General features: G+C 42.3%; 1 protein-coding gene across 3 annotated transcripts in view; it reads left to right on the top strand.

Moving 5' to 3' along the window:
* Nucleotides 1-21,815, top strand: part of htr4 (5-hydroxytryptamine receptor 4) — a 113,171-nt gene that overhangs the window by 45,906 nt on the left and 45,450 nt on the right. For all 3 annotated transcript variants that reach the window (XM_042061365.1, XM_042061366.1, XM_042061367.1), the window contains exons 4-5: nt 8,699-8,899; nt 20,328-20,481. In XM_042061365.1, coding sequence (XP_041917299.1) covers nt 8,699-8,899; nt 20,328-20,481 — 355 coding nt within the window. The remainder of the gene's footprint in view (nt 1-8,698; nt 8,900-20,327; nt 20,482-21,815) is intronic.

Raw genomic sequence — 21,815 nt, forward strand, 5'->3', positions numbered from 1 at the left:
TCTCTCTCTCTCTCTCTCTCTCTCTCACTCTCTCACTCTCTCAAAACAGCACAGCACAGCACCCCCCACATCTGCCAACCACTCTCTCTCTCACTCTCTCTCTCTCACTCACTCAAAACAGCACAGCACAGCACCCCCCACATCTGCCAACCACTCTCTCTCTCACTCGCTCTCTCACTCTCTCAAAACAGCACAGCACAGCACCCCCCACATCTGCCAACCACTCTCTCTCTCACTCTCTCTCTCACTCTCTCTCTCACTCGCTCTCTTTCTCTCCCTCTCCCTCTCTCTCTCCCTCTCTCTCTCACTCACTCTCTTTCTCTCCCTCTCCCTCTCTCTTTGCCTCTATGAAACTTGCCACTATGAAATTTGCCATTTTTGGGCTAGATTCATTATTCCTATATTCCTAAATGTTTTGTCCTTTCTTTATATGGAAAGTTGAATGTTGTTTTTTATATATATAGAGGCTGCAGTATATTATAATTATAGCCCCACTTATACTTATTATATAATAATTCAGTAAGTAAAAATGCGGCATTACACAAAGGAGCACATATACTCGAAGCAGTGTGCAGCTGGAGCAGTTGGGGGTTAGCTGCAGTGTGCAGGGCTTGGGGGCAGTTGGGGGTTAGCTGCACTGTGCAGCGCTTGGGGGCAGTTGGGGGGGGATGTTGTTTTAAGAGCACCTCTTCCATGGATGTGGATATAGGCCGTGGGCCGAGGGGCGATTTCATGCATTTGAACTTTTTCTCACGATGGAGGCGCCAAGATTGTATAGATACATTCTATGTGTATATTCATGTTAGATAAAAATTGTTGCCACTTACAGCTAATGGACATTATTTTTTTATCGACAACTTTATTCCACGTTATTTTCCAGGCAAATAGAGAAGACCGCTATATTTTGGGTCCTAAATGCATGACGTTTGTTCCTTGTCATCCAATCACGTTCTTGGAATTACGCCGGTGTGGCTTGACCCGCCCAAAACTGTAAACAAACACCTGTGTCCAACGTGAAATGTGGAATATTTGGCTTTTTTATTTGGGCAATTTTTAGGCTTTTGAACTCTTTACTCAACTTGATAGAAACGTTTACAGCATAATGTATGATGGTTGTTCTGTTTCTTTGCAAACACTACTAAAAGTTTTTCATACATCTTGGAATTTGTATTTCATGCGAGTTGTATACATCTATCACGTCATGAAAAAGCCAGGAAATAGCCTCTTCGGGCACATGGTACCTGCATCACCTACAGCCATGAACTGCTGCATGCATGTAGTGGAAGTTGATGGACCAATAAGCCCATTTACATCTATAAGTTGGGACAAATTCATTCAGTCAGTGTTTCTTTGGAAGGACCTTGCCTGTAGAGAGAGTGTTGTTGCAGAAGAGGCAGTGCAGAGGTTTAATTTGAACAGCCAGGAATCAACTGCTATACCAGACAACAGTGGCTACCACAGAGACTGCTACTGCCATGTCACAAATAAAACTAAGATACAAAGAGCACAAAAGAGGAGAGAGAATGAAGCTTTATTACAAGAAAGTGTAACAAAAGGTTGGTATCAAAAGATGAAACATTAAAATGAATGTAGTGTTAACTTCAATGTTGAATTCAACTTGCCCTGTAAATGAGAAAATAAATTACAATTAGTGGCAAGTCTATTAGGGGACATTTTAAGGAACCAGTTTGTGTTCGATTTGAATGATAGGGAGGACTACAAATACAGTACCTACATTCGCACTTGCCTGCAGCCTTTGTGTTAATATGACAGGGACGCATGCTTATTCTGCAGTGGATTATGTTAAGATGAAGAGGAACACTATTTTAGTTTCCCATAAGCACTGCCCTCACAATTTGATCCAACAGAGATGGAGAGAGAGGAGCCTGACAATGCCACCACAGAGATCACATTATCACAGTTTTTTATGCCTTTAATGATAGTGACAGTGGAGAGTGACAGGAAGCGAATGGGAGAGAGAGCAGGGGTGGGATCCGGAAAAGACCGTGGGGCAGGAATCGAACCCGGGTCGCCGGCGTAGGGTGCAGGTGCCCCAGCCAGTTGCGCCACAGCTGGGGCCTGATTATTGCCTTTTGTATCATGCTGCACTTACCCTCAAAGAGATCCTCCAAAACGCTGCCAAATCGTCTGAAAAACTTCTACGGCCTCCCACTGCAAGTGACCTCACCCTGGAGAGGGCCTTTGAGGTAGTGCCTCACCAGCTGTTCAATTTCATTGCATGGGCATCTGGAATTACATCAGAACCAGCAAACGAACATGTCAGTTTTGAGGATAGCAGGAAAATATGATCTTCCTGTCAGGACATCATTACCTTGGCAACAAAAGCACAATGGCTCATGCCGAAGCAATGTGCACTTGCCATGGCAGTTAGACATATGTCTGGCTCAGCACAACTCATTGGAATATTGAATGGTCTTGGCCACTGTTCATCCAATTCCCTGGTCCTTGAGCATGATACTGCCCTGGCTAATCTGCAAATGGAGAAAGGAGAAACTTACATCTCAGAATCCATCTGTGCTGAAGTGCCTGTGACTTTGGTCTGGGACAACAATGATTTTGGAGAAGAGACCCTGTCTGGTAAAGGGACAACGCACAACACCAATGGTATCGCAATTCAGCGAGCCACGGGTAATGATGCAGCACCTGTACCAAACACATCCAGACAAAGAACAAGAGAGTGGTCAGTCAGTCCTCCACCACTTAACTTACTATATTACAGAAGAGGAAAGCGGTCTGGTTCTCATAGTTCAGGGTTGGAGATTGATTTTCAGCAGGACCAAAACAGGGGTGCCCAAACAATTGGTCGGAGAACCGATGCAGCATACTTCTTAATGAAAGTTCCTGAGGCCCAGGGTAAAGTTCTTCCTGGGTGGACAGGTTTTAATATCTATCTATAAAGCAAGAAGCGTCTGTGTGTCTGTCTGTGTGTCTGTGGCACGCATATCTCGCTGACCGTTTGTCAGACTGATTTCAAACTTGGCAGGTGTCTTGCTATGGGCATGAGTAAGTGCAGTGCCAACTTTGACGTTGTTTGAATAAGAAATGCAAAAGATATCGTTAAATAAATCGGTAGCACAAAAAGCACATTGGCTTTCGCCGCTAGCCACTCCCCCTCCCACACACCACTGTACTGTAAGCTACCAGTGAGGATAGAAGCAGGGCTTTCTCAGTGTAGGTTACACGGGTAAAAACTTAACATGTCTGACCTCAACAATAAAGTAAACTCCGCGGATTTTGACACACAGGTATGCAGTGGCTCTTCAAAATGATGTAAAAATTATGTGCAATAAACGGACACTTCGAATAGCCCAGACTACTTTGGACTGTCTTTAAACTTTGAATAAGCAAACGACATTTCCAACGGCAAGGTCTTAAATTGAAACGAACGATAATGGTCCCGAATTACGTCTCAGAATGCCACACATGCAAAGCATAACCAGCGACAAGCAACGAGTGGCAGACAGAGTGTGATGCTATATGAATAGCCCAGGGCAGGCTACTTTGGACTGTCTTTAGACTTTGAATAAGCAAACGGCAGTTCCAACTGCAAGGTCCTAAATTGAAACGAGTGATGATGGTCCAGAATTAAAGAACATCTCAAAATGCCACACATGCAAAGCATAACCAGCGACAAGCAACGTCTGGCAGACAGAGTGTGATGTCACTTATAGGCCACCAGAGACTGTTTTTGAGTCACACCGTTGCAAATTTCATATGATGCATCATTCCACAAAATGGTTTGTTTTCTCTATCATCAAGTTATTCAAGAGGCTAAGCATATAGCCTTGACTCAAAACAGCTGTTAGGATTATGTAATTTTGATTTGTAAAAAATGGCACATGTAGCCATGCTTAAATTCTGCTCACTTTACATTTATTATATTATTATATTATCTGTAGGCCTATTCATTATTGAATGCTTACCTGGAATTGTGTTTTTCCCTATTCTATTTTCAAAGCAGGCCTACCTGCAGGCATGTAATTGGGCTACAGGAATAGCATGTTTGAACGGGCACTGCACTAGTTATGTTGAAGGAAGATGCAGTCTTACCTCTTACAAATGCGACCTACTTACCTGTGATTGATGCCAGCCCAACTGACCTGAACACGGTTCACACGATCCTGAGCCGCTCCATTGCAATTGCTGACAGCCTAAAACAAACAGAAGTTGTATTGGTTATGGACCAAGCCATCTATGCCAAGGCACAGGGAATCCGTTGGCAGACAAGCTTATATTCAAAAAAACTTGTTTTAAGGATGGGAGAATTCCATACGGCCATGGCATTTCTTTCATGCATTGGGAAGCTCTATGCAGACGCAGGCCTTCAGGACATCTTAATTGAGTCCGAACTGGTGGTTATAGGCTCTATTCATGGGGTGATTATTACAGGCCACCATTACAACAGGAGCATGCGGGCCCACAAGCTCTTCACAGAGGCATTGCAAGAGGTGAAGTGGCACTCACAGAATTCTTTGACAGACGGATCAGCACAGTAGAAAGGTCTTACCATGACCCAATAAAAAAAAAATTAAACTTAAAACATTTAAAGACTCTTGCCAAAGCACTACAACAAAGGTCAAAGGAAGAGAAATCACCCTGACAACTCACCGCAACTTGTTTGCAAGATTAATTATTGTGGGCAGTGTTAGGCAAATTAATATTGAAGAAATGCTCACTTACTGTTTGGGTCCTTTTCCACAGGCAATGTGGGGAGAACAAAAACAACTTGCTTGAGTACTTCTTCCAACGCTGGACCACATCTGCAAAAAATACAATTGAAAATGTTACCATCATCACGACACATGGCCACAAGTGTCATGCAATCTTGAAAGCTAAATGACACTGTCCTTGATGTAACTGAAATCAAAGACCTTGAGACTACTCAAGAAGAGGCAGATACACGAATTCTGCTGCACGCCGCTTATGCATCCAAGTCCTGCAGTGACCTGGTGATTAGGAGTCCAGACACAGATGTTTTTGTGCTGGCTCTAGCATTTTGCCCACAAATAGACAGTCATCTGTACTTTCACACAGCCAAGGGAAATGAAACACACATTACAGATATAAGCAAACTACACAGCCATCTTGGTGAGGACAAATGTCATGCCCTTGTAGGTCTGCATGCCTTTTCTGGATGTGATACTGTGAGTGCTCTGTATAAAGTTGGGAAAGCAAAAGCCTACAAAAAATTATGCTCAAAACCAGAGTACTTGCGTCTGTTCCAAGACCTAGGAGCTAGCTTCACCCCATCTTTAGACCTTTGTGAAGCTGGAGTGGAAAATGGCTGGAGATGGCTATGAAGTAGATAGATATAGATAGATAGATATATACTTTATTATCCCCTTGGGGAAATTTGTCTTGGACTTCTCAGAAGTTCTGACCCAATACAGACACACAGACAGACATAAAAGGCTAATAACAGGCAGTATAATTAAGTAAATAAAGTAATAAAAACAAATAAAACCTCTTGCTGAACCTGATGACTGAGGGCGCTTATTTGCGGTGTTTGTTAAGGAGTGTTATTGATATGGGGATAAAGGAGTTTCTGAATCTATTCAGTCTGCAGTGGGGGACTCTGAAACGCCTGCCTGATGGCAGCAACTCATATTGTGCATGCAGGACATGAGAGGGATCAGAAAGAATTCTGTCTGCTTGCTTTAACACACATTGATCGAAAATAGACTGAGGGTTGTTATACCGCTTCAGACCAATGACTTTCATGGCTGTGTGGACTAGATAGTTCAGCTTTAATTTTAATGCAACAGAAAGGTTCCCAAACCAAGTGGTTATGCCATATCTAATAATGCTTTCCAAAACTGCCTGATAGAACAATATCATAATTTTTTGGTCAACTCCATACAAACGCAACCGCCGCAGGAAGTGGACTCTTTGATGCAGGCGGGAACATAACAAGTCAACGTGAGTGTTCCATGTTAGGGAGCTATCTATATAAACACCAAGATATTTGTATGATTGTACCTGTTTGATTGGTTGCTGGTGTATAGTTACTGGGTTGTGATTACCGACTGACTTTGGGTCAAAAATGATTTCCTCAGTCTTTTTAACATTTAGAATAAGGTGGTTGGAGTCACACCAATCAACAAACTGCCTTACTTCTGAATGATAGATGTCCAGGTCATCATTTTGTTGAAGTAAGCATAGAATTGTTGAGTCGTCTGAGTATTTAAAGATGTAGTTCCCAGGGTGCTTAGATGAGCACTCATTAGTGTACAGAGTAAAAAAGGACTGGTGAACTCACACATCCTTGTGGTGCCCCAGTACTAATAACTTTAATTTGGGATAGACTGGAGTTTACCCTGACCTGCTGTGTCCTGCTAGTCAGGAAAGAATGAAACCAGCGTATAAGTGATGGATTAACGTCCAACACTTTCAATTTCTGGATTAATAGGTAGGGCTGGAGAGTATTGAAAGTGGAGTGGATGTCACTGCCACCAGCTCCAGAGGCTGTACACTGGCACTTGTACACTGTGGATGCCAAAAAACACAGTGTACCAAGGGCAGATGTACATGCAAACAGCATGATCTGCCATGTACAGACCTATGCCAGTGCTCAATGTGTGAGAACAGGCCAAGCAATGACTAGAGTGGTATTCACTGGATGATGTTCACCTCTTGAGCTATTAACTCTGTTTATTTGAATAATGTTCACCTCTTGAGCTGTTAGCTCTGTTTAGTTAGTTATCAGACATATGTTAATTAAATGTTTTAATTCAATATTTTTTGCAATGTCTCTTTTCATGCATGCAACACTGACATAAGATTTACTTAATTTGTAAGACTGTCACAACAACTGCATTTTAACTTTATCACAGCCGTTTTGTACACAGAGAAGTTGTTCAAATTAAATGTACCTAAAGACAGTTTTAGCTCGACAAAAGCTAGCAACAAGCATTACCCTTGCTTTTGCCAAGAATGTAATGGCAATTAACTAAGATTGCCGTTACATTGACAAAACACATTTGACCATCGCTGACTACGAAATCAACATGCTATATAGCAAGATACATATATAATATATTAAAGATACTTACCCCCACAAAACCAATCCTCTTCGGCGATGTCCATACTCCATGTCGGTGGCTAAAAAAGTTTGTATGTTGTTGTCCAACAGCTGATTCGTATAGCCAAATCTGATAGGCTTGTAATATTTGTATGTCAGTATTGTACTATGCTATTGGTAGATTGACATTGGCGACCACAGCGTTCGCCTGTACCACTAAGAGTTATTAAAACTAATATTTCAAGTCAGTGGCACGAACGTCAGTGGCAACAAGTGGCAAGTGCCCGATAAGTGACCAAAAAGCGTTGCCATATGGCCGCCGAGTGGAGGGACTTGCCTAAAAGGACTTTGGTTTAACGCATATTGCGTTGGGTCAGTCAGGTTCGGGTCAATGTTTAAAGCATATTTAGTTGGGACGGGCAGATTGGATCGCCAAAATCCATATCCGCATCTAGCCTATGACTGGGGGAATTTCTTGTACTCCTGTAGTTGTACTCTGCATAATGACAATAAAATTTAATCTAATCTAATCTAATCTAATTTCCTAGGATTTTCTATTCATGCAAAACAATACATAAACACAATTGTGTTTAGACAAGGCGAGGTTTGGTGAACCAAACATTTCACTGGAAGGTCCTCCTTGCTGAATGTGTCACACGTTTTGCAAATCAAACTGGATAATCACTCAGGGTTCAGAGCAGTAACCTCTTGCAACTTATGTATAGCCTACAATAATCATTTCATGCATACAATTTCATTCAGACATTCATTCACGGATCATTTCTTGAACTTTCATTTCATTTTAATTGTCTTCCACAATACTTCTGTCTCATGTAATTTGAAAGCTAAGTTAGTAGAGCAAGATGATGACTAAAACTCCAATAAACCTCACCCTGTTTTCCTCAGCATGTACACAAATAATGGTCAAGAAATGAAGGATACACTTCCTCATCTAGTCTATGACTCCCAGAATGTCCTCAATTTTCTGTTAGTCTATGCCAAACATAATGTTTTGTGTTGTATAGCATTGTTCGTACATGCATACTATATGTTCATACATGAATACTATATGCATGAATACTAAGGCAGGACATACAGTATTGTACATGAATACTGTACAGTACATGTATGTATTATACATTTGGTTTTAGAGCCACATATGGTCCTTGCATTATTCTATTAAGACAAAAATTGAATCATATGTGTTTTTAACAGGACTTCTCCATATGGGCTACATCATTCATTCATTCTTTCATTCTCCCTCTTGCACATTTTCAGATGCACTGTATTTCACATAACACATTTTGTATTGCCCTTATTTCTACACTGCCATGGTTCATCTTTCTCTCCTTCCTCATCTCTTCTTTCTCTCCTTCCTCATCTCTCATTTCTATCCTACCTTATTTCTGGCTCTGATTTTTATCTGATAATTTGCTCATGTAGAAAACTAGATGTGTTTTCATGTATCCTGTTTCTCACAAAGATGTTTGCTCCCATCCGTTTATGTTCATGTTTAGAGTTCTGAGCAGACACTTTTGTCCAAAGTTGACTTATAATGACATTAATAAACATTGCAGTATCTCAACATCAACTGAAAAGTTAGTGCAACATAAGGGAACAGTAATGATATATTGTCTCTTGCCATCTTCATCACAGGAAAATAAAGACCAACTACTTTATTGTGTCGCTGGCCTTTGCGGACCTGCTGGTGTCGGTTCTGGTGATGCCGTTTGGGGCCATCGAGCTGATCCGGCAGGACTGGATCTTCGGCGAGACCTTCTGCCTGGTGCGGACCTCGCTGGACGTTCTGCTGACCACAGCCTCCATCTTGCACCTCTGTTGCATCTCCCTGGACAGGTAGGACCTACCAGACAGACCACCGGACCAGACTATCTGCCAGGCTGCACCAGGAGCTCAACTGAAACATTCTGTTCGTGGAGCATAAACACAGTTTTAGAGGACTGGTCTAAAGTGGAAGATAATTGTTGGAGGACTGGTCTTAAAGTGGAAGATAATTGTTGCAGCGTACACTCCACAAACAGAACACTTCAGTTGTGCGCCCGTAGCCCTGCTGCGGGTCTCCACTGGAGCTTAGCGGCCATGTTAGCAAATGAGCCATGAGAACAACCCTGAGTTCATCTACTGTATATTGAACAGGGAGAGAGGGAAGGAGAGAGAGTGAGATGGAGAGCTGAAATAGTGTTTTATGTGTCAGTTGTTTAGCTGCTGTGTTTGGTACTTGGTGTGCTACAGTTGCTTTAATGCTCTAAACTGGTTTCAAACCTACATTACTGGCAGAGATTTTTATATCAGTCTAGGAGATCATGTATCTGAAAAACATGATTTGCCTTTTGGTGTGGCCCAGGGGAGCTGCCTTGGTCCCCTGCTATTTTCTCTATATATGCTTCCATTGGGAAACGTCATAAGTCAGCATAATGTAAACTTCCACAGCTACGCAGATGATACCCAATTGTATCTTTCTGTGGAGCCAACTAACCCAGATGGCCTTTGCTCCCTCACTGCATGCCTAACCTCCATTAATCAGTGGATGAGCAAAAACTTTTTGAAACTAAATGATGACAAAACAGAGGTACTTCTGGTTGGACCAAAACTAAAGCGAGATATTATTCTTAGTAATCTGGGGAATTTGGCACACCAGGTCAAACCAAAAGTAACAAGCCTCGGTGTCATCTTAGATGCAGAGTTAAGTTTTAAGCCCCATATCAGTAAAGTTACTCAGACAGCCTATTTCCACTTGAGAAACATTGCCAAAGTGCGGCCCTTTTTAACTCAACAAGATGCAGAAAAACTAATTCAGCCCTTTATCACTAGCAGGTTAGACTACTGCAATGCACTTTTCACTGGTCTTCCCAAAAAACATCTAAAGAAACTGGCACTCATACAGAACTCTGCGGCTAGACTTTTAACTAAGACTAAGAAGAGAGAACACATCACCCCTGTGTTGGCTGAACTGCACTGGCTCCCTATTTCCTATAGAATTGATTTTAAGGTTATGTTAATTACTTACAAAGCTCTGAATGGCATAGCACCTTCATATATCTCTGAGCTTTTAATATCTTATCAACCACAAAGGAAACTTAGATCATCCAATTCTAATCTTTTAATCGTACCCAAAGTGCTCCACAAACAAAGTGGAGAAGCTGCGTTTATCCATTATGCCCCCAAACTATGGAACACCCTGCCTCTGTACATCAAGCAGGCGAGTTCAGTAAATATTTTTAAAAAAGATCTGAAAACATACCTGTACAGGAAAGCTTTTAGTTAACTCATCTTATCCTGTAGACTACATTTTCAGATTATTCTACATCTGCTACTATTGGAGGGCGCAGCCAGCCAGAAGCAGATGGGCTCCCCCTATTAAGTCAGGTTCTGCTCAAGGTTTCTTCCTGGAATATGGGAGTTTTTCCTTGCCACAGTTGCCATATGGCGTGCTTGTGGGGGGTAAGAGGGTTAAGGCTGCCAGTCTTAAGACGTCATTTTCTATATTTTTGATATGTTGCTGAGTATATCATAAACAGCAAAGAAAAGTGATTGATAATGACTGACTGACTATTATTGTGTTACATGCTTCAAATGTAAAGCACTTTGAGCTGCATTCTGTGTATGAAAGGTGCTATACAAATAAAGCTTTATTATTATTATTATTATTATTACAGTAGCTATGCTGAGTGCAGTATGTCATGTGTTAGGTAGATGGCATGTTAGGTAGTTTGTGTGATGGTGTGTTAGGTAGTTTGTGTGATGGTGTGTTAGGTAGGTTGTTTGATGGTGTGTTAGGTAGCTGGTGGGTTGGCTATGTGGCGTGTTTGGGGAGATGGTGTGTCGGATAGGTGGTGAGTGGATAGGGTTTTTTGTGCTGTGGCCCTTCGTCTGTGGAATGCCCTCCCTGACACCTTGAGGGCACCACATACTACAGACGGTTTTAAAAAAGGACTAAAAACATTTCTTTTTAGCAAAACTTTTGGTGCCTTCCTTTTAGATGTTTTTTAGATGGTCCTGTTCTAAATCCACATTTTTCTTTGGCTTTTTTTTTAACTTTTTAACCTGTAGCACTTTGAGATATCTTATGAAATGTAAAGTGCAATATAAATAAAATATATGATTATTATTATTATTATTATTATTATTATTATTATTATTGGTAGCTGGTTCATGGTTCGTTAGGTACAGTATATGGTGAAATGGTATGTTGGGGTATCTGATGTGTTGGGTATGTGGTGAGATGGTGTGTTAGGGAGCTAGTGTTGAGTATGTGGTGTGTAGGAAGCTGATGTGTTGGGTATGTGGTGTGTAGCAGTAGGGAGAGCCTGTTGATGCACCCTCCACCTGTGGGGCATTTCAGCTTGTGTGAATAGAAGCCACCGTTCCCAAATGCAATCAGAGGTGAACTGGCTTTCAAATGTGCCTGAGTTTTAAATGGCGAGCAGGAGCAACACACGGGTGGGTCGCACATTCAGTGCACTCAGACTCCAGACTACTGATGCTGTCGCTGCTGTGCCAAGCGGATGCCACACCACAGAATTTGACTGCATAACCACCACCTTTTAACTTGAATTGGTTATCAAGACATATGCATGAGTCAGTGTGTGTGTGTGTGTGTGTGTGTGTGTGTGTGTGTGTGTGTGTGTGTCTGTGTGTCTGTGTGTGTCTGTGTCTGTTAGTCTGTCTGTCTGTCTGCTTGTGGGGGCTTGTGTGTGTGTGTGTGTGTGTGTGTGTGTGTGTGTGTGTGTGTGTGTGTGTGTGTGTGTGTGTGTGTGTGTGTGTGTGTGTGTGTGTGTGTGTGTATGTATTAGTGTAAGCCATAAGTAATTACCTGTACTCCCTGGCGTCCTAGAGAACATTGCCCTGTTTTATTCAATTAGGTGTTTGAGCCCCCTGCTTCCACATGCTACTAATGCCATCATCGGTCGTCATTTAGTGACTGCTATCATGCCCAGTGTGATCCTGCAGACTGAGTCCCTGTCCATACCCAACCTCTCTGTGGCCCACATGTGCCTTTCAATGAGTATCACTTATGTTTCTTGTCTTTCTGTCTCTTTCTCTGCCAGTACATGTGTTTGTAGCCCCTCTTCCACCCCCAGTCTGTCTGCAGGCCACTTAGTCCCAGGTCATTGTGTCTCTTAGGCGGCGCTGTCTGATTACACAGACGGTCGTGTCGGAGAGCAGAGGAGAGTCAAAGCTCTCTTTATGCTTTTAAGGAATCAAAGTAAATTTGGCTCCAAGAAAAAGCTGCACGCCCTGCAGCCCTGTTGGGCCGCACAAAGCCATCTCATCACCGCATTTAAGCAGAAGAGAGCGTCTTGGCAGCGCAGTGAAGTGGAGGGAGAAGAGAGAGGACAGCAGAGAGAGAGAGAGAGAGAGAGAGAGAGAAAGAGAGAGAAGAGAGAGAAGAGAGAGGACAGAAGAGAGAGAGAGAGAGAGAGAGAGAGAGAAAGAGAGAGAAGAGAGAGAAGAGAGAGGACAGAAGAGAGAGACCCAGGCGCCTACAGGCCGTGAGAGAAAGGATGCATTAAGGAGCACTGGAGGGGGAGAAGGGGGGAAGAGAAGGGGGAAGGGGGAGGGAGCACGGAGGAGGGAGACGAAAGAAGAGAGATAGATTAAACAAAAGATAGAGGACAGACAGGAAGAGAGAAAATAGGTAAGGAGGAGAGGAAGAGGTAGATTTAACGAAAGAGAGAAAGGAGAGCGGGGAGAGAAGGAATGAGAAGGGGTAAGAAGGAGAGAAAGAGAGGTAGATTTAACAAAAGAAAGGAGAGGAGGGAGAGAAGGAGGAGAGAGGAAAGAGAAAGAAAATAGTAAGAAAAGAAAGAGTGGGAAGATGAACATAGATGATTATCATTATTAGTGACTGACAACAGACCTTTTTCTGTACACCATTTGCAAATTAGAGTCCAACTTTGTCAGTAATTTGACTTGAGGCTTATTCAACTCTGATGCTCAATTCAATCAAGCCAAAGAACGTACTCCTAAGTTCTTTTGGAAGAAAGAGGAGGGGGGGGTGGAGAGAGGGGGGGGCAGAGTATAGATGCAGGAGCAAAGAGAGAGGAAGAGGAAATGGGGAGGTTGAAGAGAGAGAAAAGAGGTTGGAGAGAGAAAAGGACGTGAATTTGAAAAGAGAAAACAGAAGCGGTCTGAAATGCACATCTCCACATTGCCAGTCTATTGCCCTCTCACTGCTTGTGCCTTCTCTTGTTTATGCCCCCCCTCTCTCTCCCTCTCCCTCTCTCTCTGTCTCTCCCTCTCTCTCTCTGTCTTTCTCAATTATTATTTTATAATTTCAAGAAAGCTTTATTGACATGACAAGATAACTTGTGTTGTCAAAGCTTGTACAAACATTAACTTAGAAATAAACTCATATGGACAATAATAATATTACTTTTAATAGTTATTATATGAAGTAAATAAAATCTGAAATAGATAAAACAAATGGAAAAAAAAAATTACAAGAAAAATCTATCTCTTTCTCTCTCTATCTCTCTTTCTCTCTCTCCTTGATTGTGTTTTTAATTTCTCTCGTGTGTGAGTGAAGAATATTTTCCTTTTTTGGCTTGGGTTTAGAATGTCTTCATTTCATTTTTTGAAGAGGTTCCTTTTGCTACTGGCAATAAAGGAAACACAAAAGGGAAAACATCTCTCTTCTTGTAGACTTTCCTGCTGCTTAACAGCATATTACAATCTGGAGCCAGGAACACCTCAGAGAAAATATTGATTTAATAGATGAGGTCTATTTGACATCCACTTACAAGAGCTTGAAACACTGTCCTGAATATTTTAGCCAGACCCATCGGAGGGTTTCAAACCTTTTGTTAAAAACTACTGTATGTTCCTGTTTCATCTTCTTCCATCTGTCCAGTTCCACTGAAGTGTTCCCTGCATAATACCCCTTGTAAAGGAATGTCCATTATGAGCTACTCTCACTAAAGATGTGTTTAGCTCAGAATAAGCACTGAGGAAAGTTATGGACTGAAACGTTTGCACAGCACCTTTGGCCATATTTTGCACATTTGTCTGTAGAGTCCTGGATATATATATATATATATATATATATATATATATATATATATATATATATATGCACATTTGTTTGTATATATACATTAGGGCTGTCAAAATAACTGATTAATTTTGATTAATTCATTTGAGAAAAAAAAATTAGTGCAGATTAATCGATTCCGTATGACCTTTGACCCCGAGCCGTTCTAGTCAGTAAAAATTAGACTGTAAAATGAAGGAGAGAGAAGAAAACGTGCCGCCTGGATCATTGATTGGAACATTTACTTTTAAAAAATGGCCTGATGGTGTTGATAAAAAATAAAGTGTTGAAAATAAAGTCCTCTGCAATGTCTGCAGCAAGGAATTTGCATGTCACCGGAGTTCATCAACTCTATAGTCGCACATCAATGCAAATAAATAAGTGTTGACATTGAGGGGAGTGTTAATTAATTTTCATTGTGTCCCCTAGGTTATATCTGTGGCCTGAAATGTGAAAAAAAAAACTTCTTCCCGAAGCACATTTGAATTTATTTCCTCAGCATATTAGGTCATATCATAGATTATTATGGCAATTATTTGAACAGTGAAAATAATAATAAAAGAGTTTTTGAACTTTAATGTCACTAATGCTGATTATTCCATAATTTATTTGAATTTAAATATTTAAAATACCTTCACAGCAAAAATTATATATGCGATTAATTTAGATTAATTTATCACAGAGTATGTAATTAATTTGATTTTTTTATTTATCACAGAGTATGTAATTAATTATTTTTTTTTAATCGATTGACAGCCCTAATATATGTTTTGAATAACTTTTTGTGTGTTCCTTAGAAGCTCCTAATTAACTGACCAGAGGTGTAGCGTAGTGTTGCAGTGTGCAGTGGCTAGTCCAGTAACAAAGTGCACTGTTAGTCCATGTTGCAGCACTTTGTACCTCAGGCAGTGGTTGTGAATTTGGTGCTATGGTGGTGTTTGTCATGGACACAGCACCCTCTTCTCCTCTCCTCCTCTCTCCTCTTCTCCTTTCCTCTCACCTTTCCTCCTATCCCAAATGTCCGCCCACCTCTTGGCCTCTTTAGCCTCTCACCTCTCCTCTCTCCTCTTCTCCTCCTCTCCTCTCTCCTCCTCTCCTCTCTCCTCTAACTCTCTCCTCTCTCCTCTTCTCCTCTCTCCTCTAACTCTCTTCTCTTCTTCTCTCACCTCTAACCCTCTCCTCTCACCTATAACTCTGGCCTCTCTCCCTCTCATATAACTCTCCTTATTATCTCTTGTGATGTTCTCTCCTTCTCTGATCGTCTCTGTGTGTGTGTGTGTGTTTGTGTCTTCACACTTATGTTTGTGTCCCCTGGGCAGTCTCTTAGTGCATGAACTGTGTTAAGTTTGTGTGTGAAGGGCACACATGCCCTCCTCCTCTGTGTGTGTGTGTGTGTGTGTGTGTGTGTGTGTGTGTGTGTGTGTGTGTGTGTGTGAAATGCTGCCTCCTCTGTGTGTGTGTGTGTGTGTGTGTGTGTGTGTTTGTGCATTTGGTGTGTGTGAGACCGAGAGAGAGAGAGCGAGATTGTGTGTATGAGGGGGTAATATTTTCTGTAGTGAGTATCAGAGGTCACTGTAATCATTACAGTATCTAATAACGTCTGTCCCTCCTCCACATGAGAATCTTCTTCGAGTAAATGACATACAGTAGACACACACAGTCAGTACTTTTGGTGGAAGTTTGCATTTTCAAAACCTTGCTGTAGAGCTGGTGCTCCATCACTCCCAACTCTCTCTTTCTTCAGAGGAATACTGCTAAATCTCTCTGTGCTAGACTGGCTGACTGTCCCTCTCAAATTCACACCTGTTTCAGTGGCACCGGTGACCTCCGTCTGTTCCCTCTAACCCCCTCCTGTGCGTAAATGTTTTACCATGGACACAACCTTTGCATTTCTTTATGACTTCTGCAAGTGTGTGTGTGTGTGTGTGTGTGTGTGTGTGTGTGTGTGTGTGTGTGTGTGTGTTTAGTACACTGTACATGTTCCACTTCAGTGGCAGGCTTTTTTAAACTGCTGTTTATGTAACCTAAAATAACCCCTGCAGGCACTCTCCATGAGATGACAGAGTTATGCCATATGCATGCTACTGTATCATGCCATCTGCCTGTCATAAACCATGTTGTTATCACTCTATCAGGCTATCAGCCAATCAGATACAGGGATACTGGACCATGTTCTCTCATACTGGCCAATCTCACCATATTGTGTTGCTATACAGGCTGAATCCCCAAACATCTAGCGTTTTTTTTATGGTTGTGGTTGTGTTATTGTGGTTGACAAATAGTGTACACAAAAAAATATTTAACCTTTATTTTACCAGGAATTGATTGAGATTCAGAATATCTTTTTCAAGGGAGTCCTGGCCAAGACAGCAGCATAATAGTTCCATATTAAAATATACAGTGTAAAACAGACATAAAACATAAAACAGAAAAAGACAGTATGCAATTTAACATCATCTCAACATGATCACCAGCTGCGCTCAGTAACAGCACATGTGCACTTACTGTAGTACTCAAATAGTCCTTTATCCTAGTTTTAAACTGTGTCATTGTTGGTAGGCAGTCTAATTTAAAATGATTCTGCAATTTATACCAGGATGAGGGTGCAAAAACAGAAAAGGCACTTTCACCAAGGACAGTTTCAAAGACGGTTTCTTTCCCTATCAAGCCACAGGCACTCAGAATGACTGCAAAGTAGAAGTAAAACTGTTTAACAAAGAGAAGGAAAACTCAAGGTGCCTCACTTAACTATAGTGAACAGGGCAATATATCAACTGTCAATCGCTACCTTATGCAGCGAAGATAAAAGCTATAAGATGAATTGATTTAATTGCAGTCATAGCATAGTTGTGAGTCTAGGAAAGATGAAAGAAACTGACAATACGTGTGAAATAATGCCAGAGGCAAATGCATATATATTACTCTCTTGATCTATAGACTTTCATTCTAAACTCTTATACAGTATGCACTATTTGCTACGCCTGCAAAATAACCAGGGAGGGTAAATTAAAAATATTTATGTACAAAACCATAATAGCAGAAAAGAAGAATGAAGGGCAATTCCGCGCAAAGCTGTCACATCCATAACGGCAACACAATGCCATGGTATTTAGTTGCTGTTATGGATGTGACAGTTTTGCGTGGAATTGCCCTGAATCAGGACTAAGGTTGCAAAGGCTGCGTAGCGTGGCGTGGCATGGGCGCGGCAAACCCAAAGTGTCCAAAGTTCGCGTTTCCCACCAGCATGACGTAACGAGGTTCTTTTCAAAGGGCGGAACCCCAATCGCACTGCAGGCAGTTAAGCGTCCCTTGTCCACGGGACTGTCTGAAACAAACCAGGACACAGAACACAGAACAGAGCAAAACAGAAACTGATACACACACAAACACACACACACACACACACACACACACACACACAGGGACGTAACACTGGACACACACACAGCAATGCTGCAACAACACACGGCTACAGTGGTTGGGAACATACACACACGGTAATACTGCTGTCAAGTCAACACCACACATACAGCACAAACACAACCATGAATCTACTGCCTGGCACAGTGGTCTAGCACCTTTTGTCTTGGTCTACCACCTTCCTCCCCCGAAGACGTCCTTTAGTAACACAGCACATACTCTCACGCTGGAGTGATAAGCGCTGAATGATTTTGTTTTTTTTCTGCAGACCTGCATGTTTTCAAATTAGGCTTTCGGTTCAAGCCCCTGCAAGATCCTAAGGTCTTTTCACAGACTCTGACTTGTGTGTCGGGTGAAACCCGGCGTGGCACTGTGCGGCACAGCGTAACGTATACCAGAGTGATGTGAGCAGGGCGGACGCGGCAGGTTAGACATGACCGCAGGGCTCCGACTGAGACAATAACATGTGCAGCCAGACGGCAGGGCAGGGAGAAATGGTAATGAGCAGAGAGGACCTGGTGTTTGTGTTTTGAATGTGATGAGGTCCTCACGGAAGACCTGCGTGTTCACACACACACACACACACACACACACACACACAGAGGAAGGAGAGGGGAGTGAGAGAGAAGAGAGAGGGATAGGACAGAGAGGAGAGAAAAAGAGAGGAAAGATGGAGAGAAAGAGAGAAGTGAGTGACAAAAGAGAAAACAGAGTGGGAACGAATGACGATGAGATGAACTGGATGATGAGAAAGAGAGAGACGTAATCAGAAGTTCAGCTTGTTTAAAAGAGAGAGAAGTGTAATCAGAGGTGAAGCATGGCACAGATGTTGATGTGGAGGAGACTGTTGCATTCTGTCGCTGAGATCTCTGTTTCTCCCAGTTTCTCTCAGCCTTTAAATGTCCCCTGTATGTCTTGTTTTCAAACACAGACAACATAAACACAGAACAACACAACAAAGCCTCAGTTTACTCAAGTCAGGGCCGATTTGTTTAAAAGCAGCAGAGCAGAGAAAAACAAAAACATTAATGGGTTTCAAAGGAATATTCCTACACACACACACACACACACACACACACACCCTGACTCACAGAGAGAGAGAGAGAGAGAGAGAGAGATAGATAGAGAGAGAGAGAGAGAGAGAGAGAGAGAGAGGGAGACTAATGCATTTGTTAGTGCAACCTTTTCATAATTCCAATTCCAGATCCATAACTGTCCAAAGACACAATCATTCTTGCTCTGAAAAGATTGACTCCAACATGAAGAATGTTGAAGGCAGAAACAGACTCTGGTGGTAAATACATGAGAGACATGGTCCTGCTCTTTCCACAGAGCCGTGCTCTCACAGGTCAGACACTCCACTGGTGATCTGAACACTCCACTGGTGATCTGAACACTCCACTGGTGATCTGATCTCAGTGGATTTGCTCTGGCCTGTATTGTATTCTTGTGGAGGGCTGTGTGTGTTTGTGTGTATGTGTAGGATGCAATTGATACGATATGATCCAGCAGCTGTCAGTGCCACCCACACATCCTCCAGACCACCATGCCGGCTCTGTACATCTGTGCCACGCTGCACCTGCATCCGCCATCTTACCCGCCCCCGACCCCAACAGCTCTGCTCCTGCTCTGGGTTCGGCCCCTGCAGCATGGCGGCCACTGATGCTCTTCCAGACAGGCTCTCCTGAAGCAGACCATACACGGAGTACGGAAGTGCCATGCAGAACTAGAAATAAAATACTTTTTGTCTATTTTTGCGAATGTCCGGATGTTCATCGAATATTGTGAAGGCTAATTATTTCAGCAGTTCCCGCTTCAGTTGCATGTCCATTGTTGATCGGCTGTTAAGATTTTTCTCTAGCGTTTGAGGAAAGTTGACACTAGATGACATGGTATAGCATTAGTACCTAAAGGGATTCACCCTGCTAGTTCTAAAAACTGATTAATTCTGCTAGTTCTAAAAACTGATTCATCCTGCTTGTTCTAAGACTGATTCATCCTGCTAGTTCTAAAGGGATTCATCCTTGTAGTTCTAAAGGGATTCATCGTGCTAGTCTTGGTTTTTGAGGTGGTTCCCAGTAAACTCATCATAGAGGCAGTAGTACCTGGAGGAGGGGAGGAGGGCCAAGAGCAACATAGTGTGAAAAGATCCTCCCTTATTGGCTATACACAGCTTGGCTGCACACTTTCTCTAGGGCAACAGGAAGTGGGTGAAATGTGTGTGTGTGGAAGAGACTAGTTGGCACTATTGTGTTAGGGTCAGGAATATTCAGCAGTGCGTGTTTGTGTGTATGTGTGTGTGTGTGTGTGTGTGTGTGTGTGTGTGTGTGTGTGCGAGAGAGAGAGAGAGAGAGAGAGAGAGAGAGAGAGAGAGAGAGAGAGAGAGAGAGAGAGCACATGCATTCCTGCACATGGCTCTTTGAATGACAGATCTGGGTCAGTGGAGATAGAGGGAGAGAGAGAGGGAGACAGAGAAAAAGAGAAAGAAAGGCCCTATTTGGACTGAAAAATTGTGTGTTCATGCATTATCTCTCTCTCTCCTTCTCTCTCTTTCTCTCTCTTTCACACACACACACACACACACACACACACACACACACACACACACAGTTTTTATAGTGGAACAGTTCTGGTTCAGCAGAAAGTTTGACAACCTGCCATTTTGCAATAGTTTGACATTTTCTTACACACTTCTGCAATAGTTTGAAATTTTCTTACAAGTATGTACCTTTGTATATCTCTGACTGCAAGGTGTGTTCATGTGTCCTAGGTCATAGTTCATAATAAGATCTTGTTTCCCTCCTACTGTAGGTACTATGCTATCTGCTGCCAGCCACTGGTCTACAGGAACAAGATGACGCCCTTGCGTGTGGCACTGATGATCGGGGGATGCTGGGTAATCCCCACCGTCATCTCTTTCCTACCCATAATGCAAGGCTGGAACAGCATCGGAATACATGATCTGGTTAGTCACACACACTCTATCTCTCACTCTCTTTCTCTTTCACACACACACACAGACACTCACACACACACACACACACACACACACACACACACACACACACACACACACACACATATATATATATATATATATATATATATATATATATATATATATATATATAAAGACACATGTACACACGCACACTCTTACACACACAGGAGAGACAGGACCTGGTGATTGACACACACAAGAAAACACACACACAACCTGAGTGACGCCATGAGGGAACTGGCTGCAAGGCTCTGGATGAAGGCCGCACTCCATGAATTTCCTTGCATAATGCTGTTTACTTCCTGCGTTCCGTGACAGGTTTTTCTGTTTCTTCTTCTTCTTCTTCTTTTGTTATTTTTTTTATCTCTAATCTTTGCATGGAGCTCAGTGACAGAGAACAGATGTCTTATTTATTTACTAATGCATTCTCTGTGAAAAGAGTCCAACGATTCACTGGCGTTTCCCGGAGAGGGAGGAAGAGCTTGTTTAGTAGGGAGAGCTCCTCTAATTCGCATGGAACGCTGAAGTGTGTGGGCCACATTGCACATAGCTTTGAGAAATGGACTGAGGTTACACCAGGTGGCCACAGAAACGATTCACAGAAGTTCTGTGTGAGCTACCTGTGGGCTCACCACTGATTCAACCCAGGGAGCAAAGAGGAAGAGACTTTAGATTCATTCTCTCACAGGCACGAGAAGAGACACACACACACACGCGCCTGCCCAAACACACACACACACACACACACACATACACACACGGTCACACTCAGACACAAACACACTCACACAAACATACACAAGCGGCCAAAGGCATGATGGATCCAAGATAAAAGTTGAAGACAGCGAAGGTTGTTATATTGTCATCAGAAAGCCTTTTTCAAGAATGTAATTTTTCCTAAGCTGAAACCAAGCAATCTGTTGTTCCCTTGGCAGAAGCAATTTGTTATTCCCTTGGCAGAAAGCATTTAGTTCCTGTGTGCCATTTTCTGATATGGATCTTTATTTAATATTCTTCTGAGCTTGTTTGGTACCGATCACAGAGGGTAAAGTTATGTATCTCACCACCAAACCTCAGCGGGACACAGAGCAAATAGGAATCTAATGAGCCAACTCTGACGGCTTGTTTTGTGGCATGGCATTATGATTTTATTTATGATTGGCATTGCAAAGGCCACAGTAAGGGGACAGTTTTTGGTATTTAAAGTTTGAGCTCCGTCTTTGTCTGTCTCTTCTAATCATGCCCGCCGCCAGTCCTTGAGAATTATGCAAATGCTGTCTCATGCTGTCTCTCTTCTC

This window comes from Alosa sapidissima, chromosome 14 (assembly GCF_018492685.1).
Source record: "Alosa sapidissima isolate fAloSap1 chromosome 14, fAloSap1.pri, whole genome shotgun sequence".
Classification (NCBI taxonomy): domain Eukaryota; kingdom Metazoa; phylum Chordata; class Actinopteri; order Clupeiformes; family Clupeidae; genus Alosa; species Alosa sapidissima.